Raw genomic sequence first — 19,575 nt, 5'->3', positions numbered from 1 at the left:
AGTCGGTCCCGCCCGACATTAAGACTTACTTTACCGGTTTTTTATATATTTTTTTTACTTAGGTCCCCTTGTGTACTCAGCTGTTGTTGTTATTTTGTTGTTATTATTAAATTCCCCCCACAGCAATCTAAACTTTTTGTTGTTGGTATTCTGGCGAACCTTTAATATACAAATTATATTGTCAATTTTAAAATCATAGATCAATTATCATTTGATTATATGACAGCTGTATCATTTCGGCTGGGTTGGTATCAGTTCGACACTAGAACTGAAAACTTCAGCTTGAATTAAAAAACCTCAGTTAGTTATGGATCGTCTCTTATCGTTGTTTGGTGTGATTTCTCTCTTTGCCTTCCTTATCTATCGTTGGTATAGAAAACATTTCGATTTTTGGAAACACCACCCAGTGGTGCCAAGTGTTCAGGGTCGTATCTTCGGAGGAAATTTAAACGAGATTTTAACGCTGAAAACCAATTTCAGTTTCCATGTGAAAACCATTTACGACAATGAACAATTTTCCAATGAAGCTGCTGTGGGAATTTACGCCTTAAGACCGGCCCTTTTGCTAAGAGACCCCGAATTGATCAAGTCCATACTTATACGGGATTTTAATTGTTTTGCCAATCGCTATGGACGCAGTGATCCCCATGCCGATCCCATTGGTAATAAGAGCTTGTTCTTTGCACGCTACAACAGCTGGCGGGAATGGCGCCTCAAACTCAGTCCAATATTTACCAGCGGAAAAATGAAGCAAATGTATCCCCTCATCCAGCAGGTGGGTGAGAATTTGGAGGAGTATCTGCACAAGACGGGCGAGTGTTTTGTGTGTGAGTGCAAACAGTTGGCAATTCTCTTTACCATCGACAGCATTGCGACAACAGTTTTTGGCGTTGCCACCAATTCTTTGAAGAATTCTTCATCCCAGGCCATAACCCAGCAAATCCGACAACTGGTGCTGTTTAATTTGAGAAGGGCCCTAAATTTCTTTGTTGTCTTTATGGCGCCCAATTTGAATTGGCTCTTTAGGCCATCAATTTTTTTTAGGGAAACTGTGGAATTTTTCAAAACCCACACAACACAAAATGTAGAAGAACGCATTAGAAGTCCAATTAGGCGCCCCGATATGATTGAACTTGTCACAAAACTCCGACATGAGGTGGTGGAGAAAGGTGGAGATATCAAGGAATTTATGGAGTTCATTGTGGCCCAGACAGTGACATTTTTTTCGGGTGGAACGGAAACCTCATCGACAACAATTGCCAATGTTCTCTTTGAATTGGCCAAAAATCCTCACATCCAGCAACGTCTAAGGCAAGAGCTGTTGGATGCCTTCTCTAGGGGAAATGGTTCCATATCTTATGAGGATCTAAGTGAATTGGAATATCTGAGCATGGTGGTGGATGAAACGCTGCGTATGTACCCAGTTTTCCCTTTGATTGAAAGGCAATATTTGAATCCCAAGAAGGAGGTATCTGAGGGATACTCGCTGAGGCCATTCTACGATTTTGAAATACCAAATGGCATGCCGGTCTATATTTCGGTCTATGGTTTGCATTATGATGAGAAAGTAAGTTAGGGGGGAACATCAAAATGGAATTACCCATAGAAACCTTATTCTTCTGTTTTTTTCTTCTTTCCAGTACTGGACCGATCCTCGAAAATTTGATCCAGAACGTTTTTCACCAGAGAATAAAGCGAATTTAAACCCCATGATTTATTTACCTTTTGGAGGTGGTCCCCGCAATTGTATTGGCGCCCGAATGGGCTTAATACAGGTTAAAACATGTATTGCATATATCTTGAAAAACCATCGTATTGAAATATGTTCGGAAACGAATTTGCAAACGAAATTTAATCCCAAGGCATTTGTATTACAAGTCGAGGGCGGTATCAATTTGGAAATAGTTAAAGATGAATTATATAACAGATCCGTAACGAAGTTGGAATGAATTTGAAAAAATAGCCTTAGATATGAAAAGTATTGGCATAATGTGTTTAAATAAAAGTCCATATATGCTAGCACTTAAAAAATTCTAAAAATTCCGCTTTAGTGGTCCCTGGAAAACTATTATTAAAAATGCAACCATGTTGGTCCTTGATTTTGTTTTTAAATGTATTTTTTTTCTGAAGAAGTTCACAATATTCTTTGTCGATTGTAGGAAATCACTTTACACTTGCAGTCTTGTAACATAATGTGAGTTTTCATTTTTCTCGGACATTAAGCATTTAATGGAAAACCATTGCATTTTTTAAATATGTTTTTAAGCGGAATGCATTTAAAAATGTTCAAAGGACTAAAAACAATTTTTTTACACCTCTGACGTCGGAAGTCCTTCGTCCAGCAAAGTGTTGGCATGTTGACAGGCTTGCAACATAAAACCAAAAAAATACAAAAATATAATGCATGTGTACAGGGTGAGATAAAAAAAAACTGCAATAAAGTCAAACGCCATAATTTTTATATTTTTATACCCTCCACCTTGAAAAGGAGGGTATATTAACTATGTCATTCCGTTTGTAACATGTCTAAATATTCGTCGTAGACCTCATGATGTATATATATTCATAATCAGCATACAATTCTAATTCTGCCTGTTTAAATCACGATACAGCCCACGTTATTTGACGTAGAGCGTTAAAATTTAGCGGAATAATTTTCATTGTGTCTAGGATGGTTGGTATTGAAAATGAGATATATCGGTCCACGTTTAGGTATAGTCCCATATAACGGTACATCACGAATATGTCTAAAAATTGGTATTTGTGGGTCATAATTGGTTCTAGTGTTTCCATTACCCGACCGAACTTAATGTTTTTACTTGTTTTTATACTCTACACCACAAGGTGGTCAGGGTATTATGTCTTTGTGCATTTGTTTGTAACAGGCAAAAGGAAACGAGATAGACCCATAGTTCCTTTTGATGATCTGCATAGAATCACATTCTGAGTCGATTTATGCATGTACGTCCGTCCGTCTGTCCATGTATTTTTGTAAACAAAGTACAGTTCGCATTTATTGCCCTATCCAGATGAAATTTTGCACAAATAATTTGTTTGGCCCAAGAACGAATCCTATTGAAATTGGAGATAATCGGATATAGCACCAAACGTGTAATATCATTCCGAATAGTATGGAATTTTGCACGTACGATCAGATTGGACCTGAAAATAAATATGCCAAATTTGATCAGGTTCAGATATTCAGATAGATTTGAATCGGTTCAGATATAGATATAGCTCCCATATATATTGTTCATCCGATTTGTTATTTTTGTCCTCCGCAGCCGTAATATGCACTCTGTAACAACAATATTTGGGGAAATATATCAAATACAGCTCAGAAATACCTTTGCTAAATTTTATCGAGATCGGTTCAGATTTGGATATAGCTCCCATATATAACTTCGTCCGATTTACCTTTAATTGTGCACCAAACGTCTAATATTTGCCCAAATTGGATGAAATTTGGCACTTACGACCGAATTGAGTCTAGAAGCTAGTATGTCAAATTTGGGGAAGATCGGTTCAGATATAGCTATAGCTCCCATATATACTGTTCATCCGATTGGTCATATTTGTTACCCACAGCCGTAATATACGCTCCGTAACAACGATATTCAGGGAAAAATATCAAATACAGCTCAGAAATATCTTTGCCAAATTTTATGGAAATCGGTTCAGATTTGAATAAAGCTCCCATATATATTTTTATCCGATTTCAAATTAATTGTGCACCAATACAAATCCGAATTTAAAAGATACAAATGCTTGGGTGTATTTAGTCCTTTGAACTTTAAATTATAATAATAATCATAGCGTGTATGATTGAATTCTCCCATAAAAACGTTTAATTGTTATGCGCAGCGCTACTAAATTAGCAAAGTGGTGTAGGGTATCATAAAGTCAGCCCCGCCCGACTTTAAGACTTTCTTTACTGGTTTAATTGTTATTAAATGCAAGCAAAAAATGTCGGAAATATCATCAAATTTTAAAATATGTTAATTTGTTTGAATTGATCAACTTTGGAACGAATTATGGCCTTCAAACGGCTAATGAAAGCGTCACACGCTACCCGAATGTTGCTCTGCGGTGTTTTGCCCCATTTCCGGCGAAGCGCTTGCTTGAGGTGATCGACACTTTGGTATTTTCTAGTGCCAACCTTGCTTTCCAAAATACTCCCGACACAATAGTCCAACGGATTGGTATCTGGAGATTTTGGTGTCCACGGTGCGCTGGAAACATTCTTGGGAGGCGCGTGCTGAGTGCGATGGTGCTGAGTCCTGTTGGAATGTCCAAGGTCTGTGGCCAGAATGTATGCGTGCCCAAAGCTTCGATAGACCCTCCAGAATATATTCTAGTGTCAAGGTCGATTAATACGAGCGGAGAGCGACCCTCGGCTGTTATGGCGGCCCACCCCATCACCATGACTGGCGCTTGAGTTCTAGTGGCCAACCGACAACATTTTCAGCTGACCTCTTTGGCAAGTAAACACGATCATTTTGTTTGTATACAAACTGCTGGACAACGAATGTTTTCTCATCAGAGAAACCCAAATTCGGCAGGTCACCACTTTCGGCCAAGCGAAGCAACTCGTTAGCTCTTTTGAACCTATTTTCTTTCTGTTGCGGTGTAAATTCTTGAACTTTTTGGAATTTTAATGGCTTTATCCCAAGCTCATTTTTTAAGAAATAACACTATCACGCTTAGATTACATCACGAATAACTTTTTTCTAGAAAATTCTCACCAAAATGCTTTTCTACGTTTGTAAACAATATAATGGCTGTAAGCTTTCGGACGAGTGGCTTAGAAATGACAGCAGCCTGAGGTTGGCTACAGTTTTTTCATCTCACCCAGTTTAATCAGTTGAGTCGAAGTGTATGAGCATTTTATTTTATTTCCCTTTAAGTAATTTCTTGTTGGTGTGAGTGTGCGTTACCACTTGCTGCCGAGGACATGTATGTATTGTAGTCTGGATGTCTAGTGCACAGATGAAGGCCCTTTGACGTTGTCACACATTGAAAAAGGCGAAACAGACAGCAGTAGAGAAAAGAAAGCTTTTGGCATCTTTGCTCGAGTTGGTCATGCAACAGTGCAATTAAAAAGCTTCGTTTTTGCCCCTTTTTTGTAAATGAAGAGCTCTTTTGCAGAAACATACTTACATCAGAGATATTCTTTTCATTTTTTGTTTAAGTCTGATGTTTAGGAGGGCACTTTGTGCATTGGAATTGTAAAAGAGTTAAAAAAGTGTTCATCGTTTTGTCGGCAGATATACATATACCCTCATCCCATGACAAACCGTATGCGGCCGAAAGTCAAGATGAGAATCATTTATAGTCTCTATGGTCAAGCTGGAGGTGAGAGAGTTCAAACAGATGAGCTGGAGGCGAGATTTGGAAAAATTAAATGGAAAATATGAGTAAAATGAAAAAAAAAAAAATATATATTGAGCTGAAAATATCGCAATATTCCATTCGGCAAATATTGAAAAATGAGCTCGGGGATAAGCCATTAAAATTCCAAAAAGTATAAGAACTTACACCGCACCAGAAGTTTGTAAACAAACAAAAGAGATCAGCTGAAAATGTGCACCTTCGGTTGGTCACCAGAACTTTAAACGCCGGCCATGGCGATTGGGTGGGCCGCCATAACAACCGAGGGTCGCTCTCCGCTAGTATTAATTGGCCTTGGCATTAGAATAAATGCCGAATATTATCGCGAAAATATTCTGGAGGGTGTATTAAAGCCTTGGGCACGAAAACATTTTGGCCGCAGACCTTGGACATTCCAACAGGTCTCAGCACCATCGCACTCAGCACGCGCCACCCAAGAATGGTTACAAAATTTCTTTCTTTATTTCCAGCGCACAGTGGCCACAAAAATCTTCGGGTACCAATCCGTTAAACTATTGTGTTTTGAGTAGTTTGAAAGTAAGGTTGGCACTACCAAATACCAAATTGTCGATAACCTCAAGCAAGCACTTCGCCGGGAATGGGCTAAAATACCGCAGAGCAACATTTGGGTAGCGTGTGACGGTTTCATTTGCCGTTTGAAGGCCATAATTCGTGCCAAATGTGACCAATTCGAACAAATCTAATATTTTTCTAAAATTTGATGCTATTTCCGACATTTGATGCTATTTCCGACATTTTTTGCTTTCATTCAATAACATTTAAAAAAACATGTAAAAATTATGGCATTTGACTTTGTTGCAGGTTTTTTATCTCACCATGTAGTATTCATATTTCTAACTTTCAGAATTCCAACTCTATTGGTTCTCCGTATATTTTATAAACCGTCACACGCTGCCCGAATCTACGGTATTTTTGCCCATTCACAGCGAAGCGCTTGCTTGAGGTGATCGACACTTTGATACTTTTTTAGTGCCGACCTTGCTTTCCGTAATTTTAACAGCTATCGGACGAGTGGCTTTGAAATGACAGCAGTCTGAAGTTGGTTGCAGTTTTTATACCCTACACCACAAGGTGGTCAAGGTATTATGTCTTTGTGCATTTGTCTGTAACAGGCAAAAGGAAACGAGATAGACCCATAGTTCCTTTTGATGATCTGCATAGAATCACTTTCTGAGTTGATTTATGCATGTCAGTCCGTCTGTCCGTCCGTCCGCCCGTCTGTCCAAGTATTTTTGTGAACAAAATGCAGGTCGCATTTATTATCCGATTGAGATGAAATTTTCCAAACAACATTTGTTTGGCCTAAGGACGAACCCTATTGAAATTGGAGATAATCGGTAAAAATTTAGATATAGCTCCCATATATATATTCGTCCGATTTGCCTTTTATTGTGCACCAAACGTGTAATATCAGTCCGAATAGTATGGAATTTTGCACATACAACCAAATTAGACCTAAAAAAAAGCATGCCAAATTTGATGGAAATCGGTTCAGATATAGCTATAGCTCCCATATATATTGTTCATCCGATTTGTTATTTTTGTCCTCCGCAGCCGTAATATGCACTCTGTAACAACAATATTTTGGGAAATATATCAGATGCAGCTCAGAAACACCTTTGCTAAATTTTATCGAGATCGGTTCAGATTTGGATATAGCACCCATATATATATTCGTCCGATTTACCTTTTTTTGTGCACCAAACGTCTAATATTTGCCCAAATGGGATGGAATTTGGCACATACGACCGAACTGAGTCTAGAAGGTAGTATGCCAAATTTGGTGAAGATCGGTTCAGATATAGCTATAGCTCCCATATATATTGTTCATCCGATTTGTTGTATTTGTTACCCACAGCCGTAATATGCACTCCGTAACAACGATATTCAGGGAAATATATCAAATACAGAAGAGATATATATTTGCCAAATTTTATCGAGATCGGTTCAGATTTGGATATAGCTCCCATATATATCTTTATCTGATTTCAAATTAATTGTGCACCAAACGGGCAATACAAGTCCGAATTGAAAAGATACAAATGCTTCGGCATATTTAGTCCTTTGAACTTTAAATTATAATTATAATCATAGCGTGTATGATTGAATTCTCCCATAAAAACTTTTAATTGTTATGTGGAGCTCAACTAAATTAGCAAAGTGGTGTAGGGTATCATAAAATCGGCTCCGCCCGACTTTAGGACTTTTTTTACTGGTTTCATCTCACCCTGTACAAGGGGTACCATATTTAGTACCTTTTAATACATTTTGTACCGTTGTAGTTCGGATTTCAAACCAAAAGTCCTCCCTTATTTGAAACCATTTTCCAAAACCCCCAGTCGATCATCAATTAGTATCGCTTTAAAATGTTTATTTTTTACACATATGAGTATTGTTGATATAAATAAAAAAATATGTAAATTGTTATGTATTTACATATGCACATGCACATTGTATTCCCTAACAATAAAATATTCAACTCACCGGACCGCTGTAAAGCGGCAAATAATACGAAAAAAAAAAAATAATTTTATGCCCAAAAAATGAATTCCAGACCAGATTATTTGCAATGCCACAACACACGTGTACGAAACAAAAACAAAAATATGTAAATTTTTTTGTTATTGTTGTTTCTGTTTTTTGTTGTTGATGGTTCGACCACCCCCCCGTAACAAGTGTGAAAAATACATTCTTCGAGTGATTTACACATAGTTCGCAGTTCACAGAGCAGGGGAGAGCGGAGTGTTTATGTTTTCCTTTCATACAATTTAAATGAATTTCAATTCAAATTGTTTTTGTTGAGAGGCAAATAAAAAAGTCCTGTTGCGGCAGCTGATGATGTTGGAAACGGCATTACGGCCGATATGATGTTCTTAATGTTTGAAAGGAGCCTTTACTGAGTTATGCCTTGAAATGTCTGAATATGAGTGTGTGTGAGGGTCCACCATTTGTTGTTGGCACGAATTGTTAATAGCATTATCAAGGTGTTTATATGCAAATGATCTCTTTAAGGATAGCCTCTAATACCGAAAATAGACAGCAAAAGATTATTGAACATTAATGCTCTGCTGATAAACACATTGTTGGTGTGGCCGTGTGTGTGTGTCTGTGAGATGGGCTAAAAGTGGATGGAGGTTTTGCAATGGCTTATATTTGAATTTACATATATATATTTTTTTATAAATATATACTTACAGCTGAGAGTTTTGAAGTTTTAGGGAAATACAAGAGAATTTTAATGGAGTACCAGTAAAAAAATTGAAACATATTTCAATCAATTCGTGGACTGAGTTTTTTCAAATTTGGCATTTGAATTTCGAAATGGATAATGCAGCCTAAGATAGAAAATTGTCTGTGCAGGTCCACGTTTTCGCATAGCCCCTATATAACGGTACCTCCCAATATTCGACATTTTGATGATTTTAGCGTCATTATTCACCGGAATTGTTTCAAATTTGATATTTGAAGTTCATAATGAATACTACAGCCTATGGCAGAAAATTGCCTGTGCAGGTCCACGTCTTCGTATAGCCCTCCTATAACGGTACCTCCCAGTATTCGGTATTTTGATGATTTTAGCGTCATTAGTCACCGGAGTAGTTTCAAATTACGTATTTAGAGTTCGTAATGAATACTTCAGCCTATGACAAAAAATTGTCTGTGCAGGTCCACGTCTTCGTACAGGCCCCATATATTAGTACCTCCCTATATTCAGTATTTTGACGATTTTATGTACAATACTTACCGAAATTGTTTAAGATGTCGTATTTAATGTTCGCAATGAATGCTACAGCCTGTGAGAGAAAATTATCTATGCCGGTCCAGGTCTTCGTATAGTTCCGATATTACGGTACCTCCCTATTTACGGTATTTTTATGATTTTAGCTACATTATTCACCGTTTATTTCAAGTTTCGAATTAGAATATGGTAATGGCTTACAACAAACAATGCCTAGTCGTATGAAGCGGCTATATTCGGTATTTTAAAGATATTAAAAGATTTTTTAACGGATTTTATTTTTTGAAAATTTTCAAATTCGTTCCAAATGATGGAGGTTATTCAAAGTTCGGCTCGGCCGAAATTACTTCTTTTTAACTTTTTTTTTCCAAATACAAAAGAACTTTTTTTAATTTTTCCAACAGTTTTTAAAGGGAAAATAAATTATATTTAAAAAGGACCACAAATAGTAGATTTTTCAAACATTTTTCAATAATTCTCAGTGATATTAACCTTAAGATTTTTCAATTTTGTTCAAGGACTATAAGAGCCAAAAAAAGAACAGGAGGACTAGAAGTGCCACAGTATCTTCCATGTCCGTCTGTTCATGTATTTTTGTAAACAACCTATAGGACATATTAATTGCCTGAGCCAGATCAAATGTTACACAAAATAGTTGTTTGACCCAAGGACGAATCCTATGAAAATTGGAGATAATCGGTCAAAATTTAGATATAGTTTCTCTATATATCTTCGTCCGATTTTCCTTTTATTTATTGTACCCTATACCACAGGTTGATCAGGATATTATGTCTTTGTGCATTTGTTTGTAACAGGCAAAAGGAAACGAGATAAACCCATAGTTCTTTTTGATGATCTGCATAGAATCACATTCTGAGTCGATTTATGCATGACCGTCCGTCCGTCTGTCCGACCGTCCGTCTGTATTTTTGTAAACAAAGTAAAGTTCGCATTTATTGCCCTATCCAGATGAATTTTTGCACAAATCATTTGTTTGGCCCAAGGACGAACCCTATTGAAATTGGAGATAATCGGTCAAAATTTAGATATAGCTCCCATATATATCTTTGTCCGATTTGCCGATTTATTGTGCACCAAACGTGTAATATTAGCCTGAATAGTATAGAATTTGGTATATACAACCAAATTAGGCCTACAAATAAGTATGCCAAATTTGATCGAAATCGGTTCAGACATAGCTATAGCTCCCATATATATTGTTCATCCGATTTGTTATTTTTGTCCTCCGCAGCCGTAATATGCACTCTGTAACAACAATATTTAGGGAAATATATCAAATACAGTTCAGAAATACATTTGATAAATTTTATCGAGATCGGTTCTGATTTGGATATAGCTCCCATATATAACTTCGTCTGATTTACCTTTTATTGTGCACCAAACGTCTAATATTTGTCCAAATGGGATGGAATTTGGCACTTACGACCGAATTGAGTCTAGAAGCTAGTATGTCAAATTTGGTGAAGATCGGTTCAGATATAGGTATAGCTCCTATATATACTGTTCATCCGATTTTTTATATTTGTTACCCACAGCCGTAATGTGCACTCCGTAACAACGATATTCAGGGAAATATATCAAATACAGCTCAGAAATATCCTTGCCAAATTTTATCGAGATCGGTTCCGATTTGGATATATTTTTATCCGATTTCAAATTAATTGTGCACCAAATGGGCAATAAAAGTCCGAATTTAAAAGATACAAATGCTTCGGTGTATTTAGTCCTTTCAACTTTAAATTATAATTATAATCATTGCGTGTATGATTGAATTCTCCCATAAAAACTTTTAATTGTTATGCGGAGCTCTACTAAATTAGAAAAGTGGTGTAGGGTATCGTAAAGTCGGCCCCGCCCAACTTTAAGACTTTCTTTACTGGTTTCCTTTTTAATTAGGCAATGCCAAATGTGATCGAAATATTTTCAGATATAGCTATAGCTCCCATATATATTGTTCATCCGATTTGTTATAATTTTTAATTGTTATATGAAACTCTACTAAATATGCCAAGGGATGTAGGTTACCATAAAGGCGACCCCGCCCGACTTTTAGACTTTTTATACCCTACAACACTATGTGTTGGGGGTATTATAAGTTTGATTGGGCCAAAAATTATGTAACACCACGAAATATTGGTTTCCCATATAGGAATGTATATATGGATCGATCTAGGTATGTATGTCCGTCCGATCGTCTGTCCGTCTGTCCGTCTGTCCATGTTAATTTGTAATCACTCTACAGGTCGCAATTATGGCCCGATCTTCACGAAATTAAGAATGGAGGTGGGGATAGGGCCAGAATAGAACCCTATTTCTTTTGGACATGATCGCATAATATCTAGGGGTTGAAATGGACCAAAAACTGAAAAAAATCTTGATTTTGCAGCTGCTCTACAAGTCGCAATTATAGACCAATCGAAGTTGGCATGTTTCTAGAGCTTAGGACTTGGCAGAACCCTTTCAATTTTGATGGTCATCGGGTAATATTTAGTGGGTGAAATAGGCCACAATATTTCTGTTAAATAAAAGTCAAATTTTCTATTAAACCGCGAATATTTTTAATCCCGGCGAAATTACAAATAGAAGAACAGGTCAATTCTGACCATTACGTAGATGCCGATAGTAAATATATCGGATATATGTAGCGAAATATATGCAATGTGTATATACAAAGGAAGGGGATGTTAGTTAGAATGCTTATATCTCAAGAATGGCTGGACCTATTTTGACAAATTTTGTCAATTCCGAATGCCCTCTTGACATAAAAGTATAAAATCTAAAAAAAATCGCAGAAAAATATGCCAATAAAGATGTTAATATAGATTTTGTATTATTTTGTATCATATTTTTATTTTTTCATATTTTTTATAGAATGCAATTTTTTCAATTTGATCTATAATATTGAAGTGTATATTTTGTAATATTTTTTCACCTTACAACACAGGTTTTTTAATATAAATTGCAATAATCGTCCGATCCTATCGAAAATTTTAACAAGGTTAGGGTTAGGCTCAGAAAGTCTAGGCCTATTGTTTTCAAAGGTGTCCGCAATATATTTAGGGGTTGAAGTGGACCAACAACTCAAAATGTTCCTAATTTTACAGACGTTTTAAAGGTAACAAATGGAAACCAAATCTGACGAAATCTGGTATGAAATTAGAGTTTAGGACAGCGGGTAGTATGGACCACTACTTTTGCGTGAAAAAATACCAACATTTCCATTCTACCGAAACTCTGAAAATAACTTGCATGCGAATTCAAAAATACACAAAAGGCGAACTTCAGGCGTTTTACACTGATTTCGTTGACGAATATAGCCAGATATCGTAGATAAGCAAATCATATAGATGAGACTAAATTTGGAGATACAGAGTAGCCTCTTGCTTTTGGAGATGATCGCCAAATATGTAGGGGTTCAAATGAACCAAAATGAATAGCCATTGTATTATATGTAGCTGTAAAATGGACCACAAAAACTAACAGCACGACGGAATGCGTAAATATTAGGCAAATGTCCCTGGTCAAAATGCTAAGGGTAACATCTGGGCATTGCTCCGTGACATAATTTCAAAAGCGAAATCTTTCAAAATGAATTTGGACATAAGGGTGTTGTACAGGGTTTTGTAACATATTGTGGTGTTGTAGGGTATAACATGGTCGGCCCCGCACGACCATAGCCTTTGCTTACTTGTTTTAAACTATAATTCCAGAATTTTAAAACACATTTTATATTTGTATTCAATGTCTTAAATTTATTTATTGCAGAAGTGCATTTCCCCTCATTTCGTAATCTAATCGAATTAAGTGCATCGCACATTACCACATATACACAACACTTATTTGTATACCTTTTAATATTTGCCATTGAAAATTGAATTGAATTTCAAGTTGTCTGTTATTGGGATATTTGATTCGTTCGTTCGAGTATTTATCAGGACAAATTGGATTCGTGCACTGCAATGCAATTTAGCAAAGATATACACTCACATAAAAATTATTTATAAAAAAAGCGATCAGAATTATTATTGAATACTATCAGATCATTAATTAGGTTAAGCGAAATCAATTCAATTTGCAAAGAAATTATTTTTTTTTTAAGTCTAAAAGATTTTGCATTTTTCTCGAGTGAAACAAGCTAAGGAATTTCAAAGATGAAATAAACTAATACCACAAACTGTAAAGTTATTTTGTATGGATACGATGCTAGTCTATTTCTGCACCAGATGAGTAAATTAACATGTTCTCCTTCAGGAAGTACCAAGGGCTTAAAGGGAGAGATATAAAAAATGGAAGTTTTTTTAAACAAATATGTTTCTTGGAGCCCATTAAGGTATCCTGTAAACTTAGAAGCCCTTGCAGGTCTTCTATAGGCCTAGAAGCCCTTGAAGGTCTTCTATAGGCCTAGAAGCCCTTGAAGGTCTTCTGTAGGCATAGAAGCCCTTAAAGGTCTTCTGTAGGCATAGAAGTCCTTGAAGATCTTTTGTTGGCATAGAAGCCCTTGAAGGTCTTTTGTAGGCATAGAAGCCCTTGTAGGTCTTCTATAGGCCTAGAAGCCCTTGAAGGTCTTCTATAGGCCTAGAAGCCCTTGAAGGTCTTCTATAGGCCTAGAAGCCCTTGAAGGTCTTCTGTAGGCATAGAAGCCCTTAAAGGTCTTCTGTAGGCATAGAAGTCCTTGAAGATCTTTTGTTGGCATAGAAGCCCTTGAAGGTCTTTTGTAGGCATAGAAGCCCTAGTAGGTCTTCTATAGGCCTAGAAGCCCTTGAAGGTCTTCTATAGGCCTAGAAGCCCTTGAAGGTCTTCTATAGGCCTAGAAGCCCTTGTAGGTCTTCTATAGGCATAGAAGCCCTTGAAGGTCTTCTATAGGCATAGAAGCCCTTGAAGGTCTTCTATAGGCATAGAAGCCCTTGAAGGTCTTCTATAGGCATAGAAGCCCTTGTAGGTCTTCTATAGGCATAGAAGCCCTTGTAGGTCTTCTATAGGCATAGAAGCCCTTAAAGGTCTTCTGTAGGCATAAAAGTCCTTGAAGATCTTTTGTTGGCATAGAAGCCCTTGAAGGTCTTTTGTAGGCATAGAAGCCCTTGTAGGTCTTCTATAGGCATAGAAGCCCTTAAAGGTCTTCTGTAGGCATAGAAGTCCTTGAAGATCTTTTGTTGGCATAGAAGCCCTTGAAGGTCTTTTGTAGGCATAGAAGCCCTTGTAGGTCTTCTATAGGCCTAGAAGCCCTTGAAGGTCTTCTATAGGCCTAGAAGCCCTTGAAGGTCTTCTATAGGCCTAGAAGCCCTTGAAGGTCTTCTATAGGCCTAGAAGCCCTTGAAGGTCTTCTATAGGCCTAGAAGCCCTTGAAGGTCTTCTATAGGCATAGAAGCCCTTGAAGGTCTTCTATAGGCATAGAAGCCCTTGAAGGTCTTCTATAGGCATAGAAGCCCTTGTAGGTCTTCTATAGGCATAGAAGCCCTTGTAGGTCTTCTATAGGCATAGAAGCCCTTGTAGGTCTTCTATAGGCATAGAAGCCCTTAAAGGTCTTCTGTAGGCATAAAAGTCCTTGAAGATCTTTTGTTGGCATAGAAGCCCTTGAAGGTCTTTTGTAGGCATAGAAGCCCTTGTAGGTCTTCTATAGGCATAGAAGCCCTTGAAGGTCTTCTATTGACGTTGAAGCCCTTAAAGGTCTTCTATAGACATAGACAAACCATTTAATCGATTCATAGATCTGAAGCCTCTTTAAGGTTCTCTCTTTTCTTCGCGCTACAGTTTTGCCCCCTACTGTAAGTGTATTGGACTTTCCGTTAAAATACCGATAACACTGAATTATTAGACGAGCGTGGGGCCAAGTCGTTTAGATTAATATATGTTAAATAACGAATGCTCCTTTTGTTTAATAATGACTTGGTATATTTGTATTTTGTAAAGCCAATTTTGCGGACAAAATAGAATTCTGTTCTTCAGTATAAATTTTAAATTTCATCTGAGAATAACGCTTTCAGAAAATTCAACGGAAAGAAGTGAAAGAAAATGTTGCAATTAATATTTATTTTAATAACAATTTTCCTACCCATCTACTGGTGGTACCAGAAGCAATTTTCCTATTGGACCCAGCATAAAATGGTGCCCAGTGTGAGAGGCAGTATTTTCAGTGGATGTTTGCTGCAAGCGCTGCGTTTGAAGACAAATTTTGGTTATCACTTGAAGGCAATTTACGGCAGACCGGAATTTGCCCATGAGCCGGTGGTTGGAATCTATGGACTACATGAACCTGCATTGCTGATAAAAGAGCCGGAGCTAATCAAATTGATACTTGTGAAAAATTTCGATAATTTTCATGATCGATTTCCTGAGCAAGATGTGGAACATGATCCAATTGGTGGCCAAGCCTTATTTATGGCTTCCTATGGTATCTGGAAGGAGATGCGCAGCAAATTGAGTCCCCTATTTACCAGTGCCAAATTGAAAACCATGTATGGACTCATACAAAATGTGGCCCAGAATATGGAGGGGTATTTGGAGAAGCAACCACGTGTCCTTCGCTGTGAAATGAAAGAATTCTGTGCCCGTTATACTATTGATATCATTTCCTCGGTGTTATTGGGATTTCAGTCGAATTCCTTGGAAAATCCCTCGGAGGAGTTGAGAAATATTATTCGAAAATTAACGGAATTCACCAGCAGGAGGGCATTTGATTTTGTCATTGCTTTCTTTGTGCCACATTTATCACGAGTGTTTAAATCGAAATTGTTGTACGAAGAAACGGAAAAGTTTTTGAAGACTTCCATTGATCAGGCAATCAGGGAGAGAAAATCAAGTGGTGAGACTCGCAATGATTTGATAGATATCCTGGTCAAGTTGATGGATGAGGCAGAGGAGAGTGGTCGAGATATGTCGCAATTTATGAATTGCCTGTTGGGTCAAGTTGGTATATTGATATCGGGAGGATTTGATACCTCAGCCACAACCATGTCAAATGTTTTATTGGAATTGGCCAAATGCCCGGAAATACAAAAACGTCTTAGAAGAGAAATTCAAGAGAACTTTGCTGGACACGGTGGTCCATCCATATCTTATGGGAATCTTAGTAAATTGGAATATCTAGATATGGTGGTGTGTGAGACTTTACGTTTATATCCGGTCTTGCCAATACTGCAGAGAAGATATAATAAGCCAGCCGGGACCATGGAGCAATATTCTCTGCAACCCTATTCAAATTTCTCGGTGCCGAATGATATGACAATGTTTATTTCCATATATGGCCTACACTATGATTCGAGGGTGAGTTTTGTAAAATTGTAAAAGTGATTTTAGACTTCGGAGACAAGATTTAGAATGGCAAGTGGAGATGGTGTGAAAAAAAATTCCAAGAAAATACTTGATATCTGGTGATACTCTTATATGAAAAAAAGCTAAAAATGGACCGACATGACCCAATAATTCTTGAAAAAACCTAAGACTACCAATAAATTATCAAAGCTCTATATTAAATTTTGTACATGGAAGGATAGGGCTACATAGAGGGTTTAAAACTCGTAAGAAAGTATCAGTCGGTTTTGCCGACAGATGTATACAGTCAGTCAGTTTATTAGAACAAAATATGACTTGCGTTGTGATTATCAAAATTTTGACCCTTTATTGAAATTCCACTGAAGGAGTATGTCAATATTTTCCATTTCGTACCTGGCCCAAGTCGAATATAAATATTACCAAATGCCAGATTTGGAGTAGATGGATTTCTTCCTTTATATGCAACTAGCTGAAATATGTGAAATATAAAATCGGCAGAGAATAGGGTAAATACAGGGTGAGGACCGAGAACAGGGTGAGATAAAAATGCAACAAAACGCTATAATTTTTAATTTTTTTTTAATTTTATTGAATGGAATCAAAAACTGTCGGGAACAGCATCAAATTTTAGAAAAAGTTTAGATTTGTTCGAATTGATCACCTTTGGGACGAATTATGGCCTTCAAACGGCCATACCAATACAAAAGGTAGTTTTTGGCTAGCCCTGCTTTAGATACGACACTAACACAAACAAGTTAAAAAGCAGTAATACCCTCCACCATTTGGACCGAATTTGGAAATTTTAAAAAAATAAAATCCTTAAAAAATTCTGTTAAATTTTAAAAATACCGAATATTGCCGTTATATTGGGGTCTATACGACGTGGACCTACATAGGCATTGTTTGCCATTAGCCATTACCATATTCAAATTCGAAACTTGAAATAAACGGTGAATAATGTAGCTAAAATCATCAAAATATAATATATAGGGAGGTGCCATTATATCGGAGCTGTGTGAATACCTGGACCAGCATAGACAATTTTCAGTTACAGGCTATAGCATCCATTAATAACGTCAAATACGATATCTCAAACAATTTCGGTGGGTATTGTACCCAAACTCGTCAAAATACCGAATATAGGGAGGTACTGATATATGGGGCCTATACGAAGACCTGGACCTGCACAGACATTTTTGTGTCACGGACTGTAGTTCCCATTACGAACTCTAAATACGTAATTTGAAACAATTCCGGTGAATAATGGAGCTAAAGTCATCAAGATACCGAATTTTGGGAGGTACCGTTATATGGGGGCTATACGAAGACGTGAACCTGCACAGACAATTTTCTGTCATAGGCTGTAGTATCCATCACGAATCTCAAATACCAAATTTGAAACAATTCCGGTGAATAATGCCGCAAAAATCATCAAAATACCGAATATAGGGAGGTACCGTTATATGGGGGCTATATGGCACATTTACGAACTTAACCTGGTTTCTGGAAAAATAAACAGGTGTGCAAAATTTTAGCCTTCTGTCACAATTCGTTCGAAAGATAGCGTGATTACAACAGACAGACGGACAGACAGACAGACGGACAGACAGGCAGACGGACAGACAGACAGACAGATAGACAGACGGACAGACAGGCAGGCAGACAGACAGACAGACAGACGGACATCGCTAAATCGACTTAGAATTTTACGCTGATCAAGAATATATATACTTTGTTGGGTCTGACATGAGTATTTCGAGGAGTTACAAACGGAATGACAAAGTTAATATACCCATAGTATGATGGAGGGTATAAAAGTGAAAACTAACCTTAAGTGAATAGAATATTTCATTGGGTTGACAGGTCCTAAAAACGTAACTGGACTTTCGATGTTTCTTTTGGTAAATACTCTTAAAAATACATTTCGTTATTACCTTCTTTTATTTTCCAGTACTGGCCTGAACCTCTAAAATTCGATCCGGAACGTTTTTCACCCCCGAATAAAGCAATGCTGCTGAATTCAATGACATACCTACCGTTTGGTGCTGGTCCCCACAATTGTATTGGAGCTCGTCTCGCAATGCTGCAGTTGAAGTGCGGTTTAGTACATCTCTTGAAACATCATTCGGTTCGAGTATGTGATCAGACCGTACTGCAACCGGAATTTGAAGCTAAAGCATTTATATTGAAAATTAAAGGTGGAACTTATTTGGAAATTGTAAAAGAGACTAACGAATACGGAATAGCGAAATAAAGCGATTATGTGATAGACTTTTTCATTCCATACACTATCTGGAATTTATTAACTTCGAATGTAATATTCTTAAAAAAATATTATACCTAGATATATAACTTATTCCGAGACTTATAGCAAAGGAAAAATAAAATTGTAATTTAAAATAATAATGTTGTTTTTCGGCAAAATTGATTCAAATATTTTGGTGTTATATATAATGTAAATATATATGTTTTGATGTCATCCTCCTAAAAGTAAGTTATATTGAAATATTTTATATAAACTCAACCGGAGTGCCGCTTAAACCCTAAAACATTTTTTTACTATCAGCCATCTGGCTACAGAGGGTATATATCATCCGATGCGGCCAAAACGTGCCTCATCGAAATAACGGTTTTAGACCTTAGGTCTCATTGGACCAAATCCGTTTCAGGACATTCAGAGTCGATCTACGGGGAGAGATAACAAAACTGCAACAAAGTCAAACGCCGTAATTTTTACATTTTTTATACCCTACATCACAAGGTGGTCAGGGTATTATGTCTTTGTGCATTTGTTTGTAACAGACAAAAGGAAACGAGATAGACCCATAGTTCCTTTTGATGATCTGCATAGAATCACTTTCTCAGTTGATTTATGCATGTCAGTCCGTCTGTCCGTCCGTCCGCCCGTCTGTCCAAGTATTTTTGTGAACAAAATGCAGGTCGCATTTATTATCCGATTGAGATGAAATTTTCCAAACAACATTTGTTTGGCCCAAGGACGAACCCTATTGAAATTGGAGATAATCGGTAAAAATTTAGATATAGCTCCCATATATATCTTCGTCCGATTTGCCTTTTATTGTGCACCAAACGTGTAATATCAGCCCGAATAGTATGGAATTTTGCATATACAA

General features: G+C 37.1%; 1 protein-coding gene across 1 annotated transcript; it reads left to right on the top strand.

Annotated features, from left to right (window-relative positions):
• The first annotated feature begins 153 nt into the window (after window positions 1-153).
• On the top strand, window positions 154-18,850 carry LOC101888732 (uncharacterized). The gene is made up of 4 exons (XM_059125669.1): window positions 154-1,567; window positions 1,641-1,940; window positions 15,179-16,432; window positions 18,393-18,850. Exons 1-4 carry the CDS (start codon window positions 308-310, stop codon window positions 18,693-18,695), a joined length of 3,117 nt encoding a protein of 1,038 aa, XP_058981652.1. The 5' UTR covers window positions 154-307; the 3' UTR covers window positions 18,696-18,850.
• Window positions 18,851-19,575: the final 725 nt, after the last annotated feature.

This window comes from Musca domestica, unplaced genomic scaffold (genome assembly GCF_030504385.1).
Source record: "Musca domestica strain aabys unplaced genomic scaffold, Musca_domestica.polishedcontigs.V.1.1 35, whole genome shotgun sequence".
Lineage (NCBI taxonomy): Eukaryota > Metazoa > Arthropoda > Insecta > Diptera > Muscidae > Musca > Musca domestica.
This window is presented reverse-complemented; position numbering and strand designations above follow the sequence as displayed.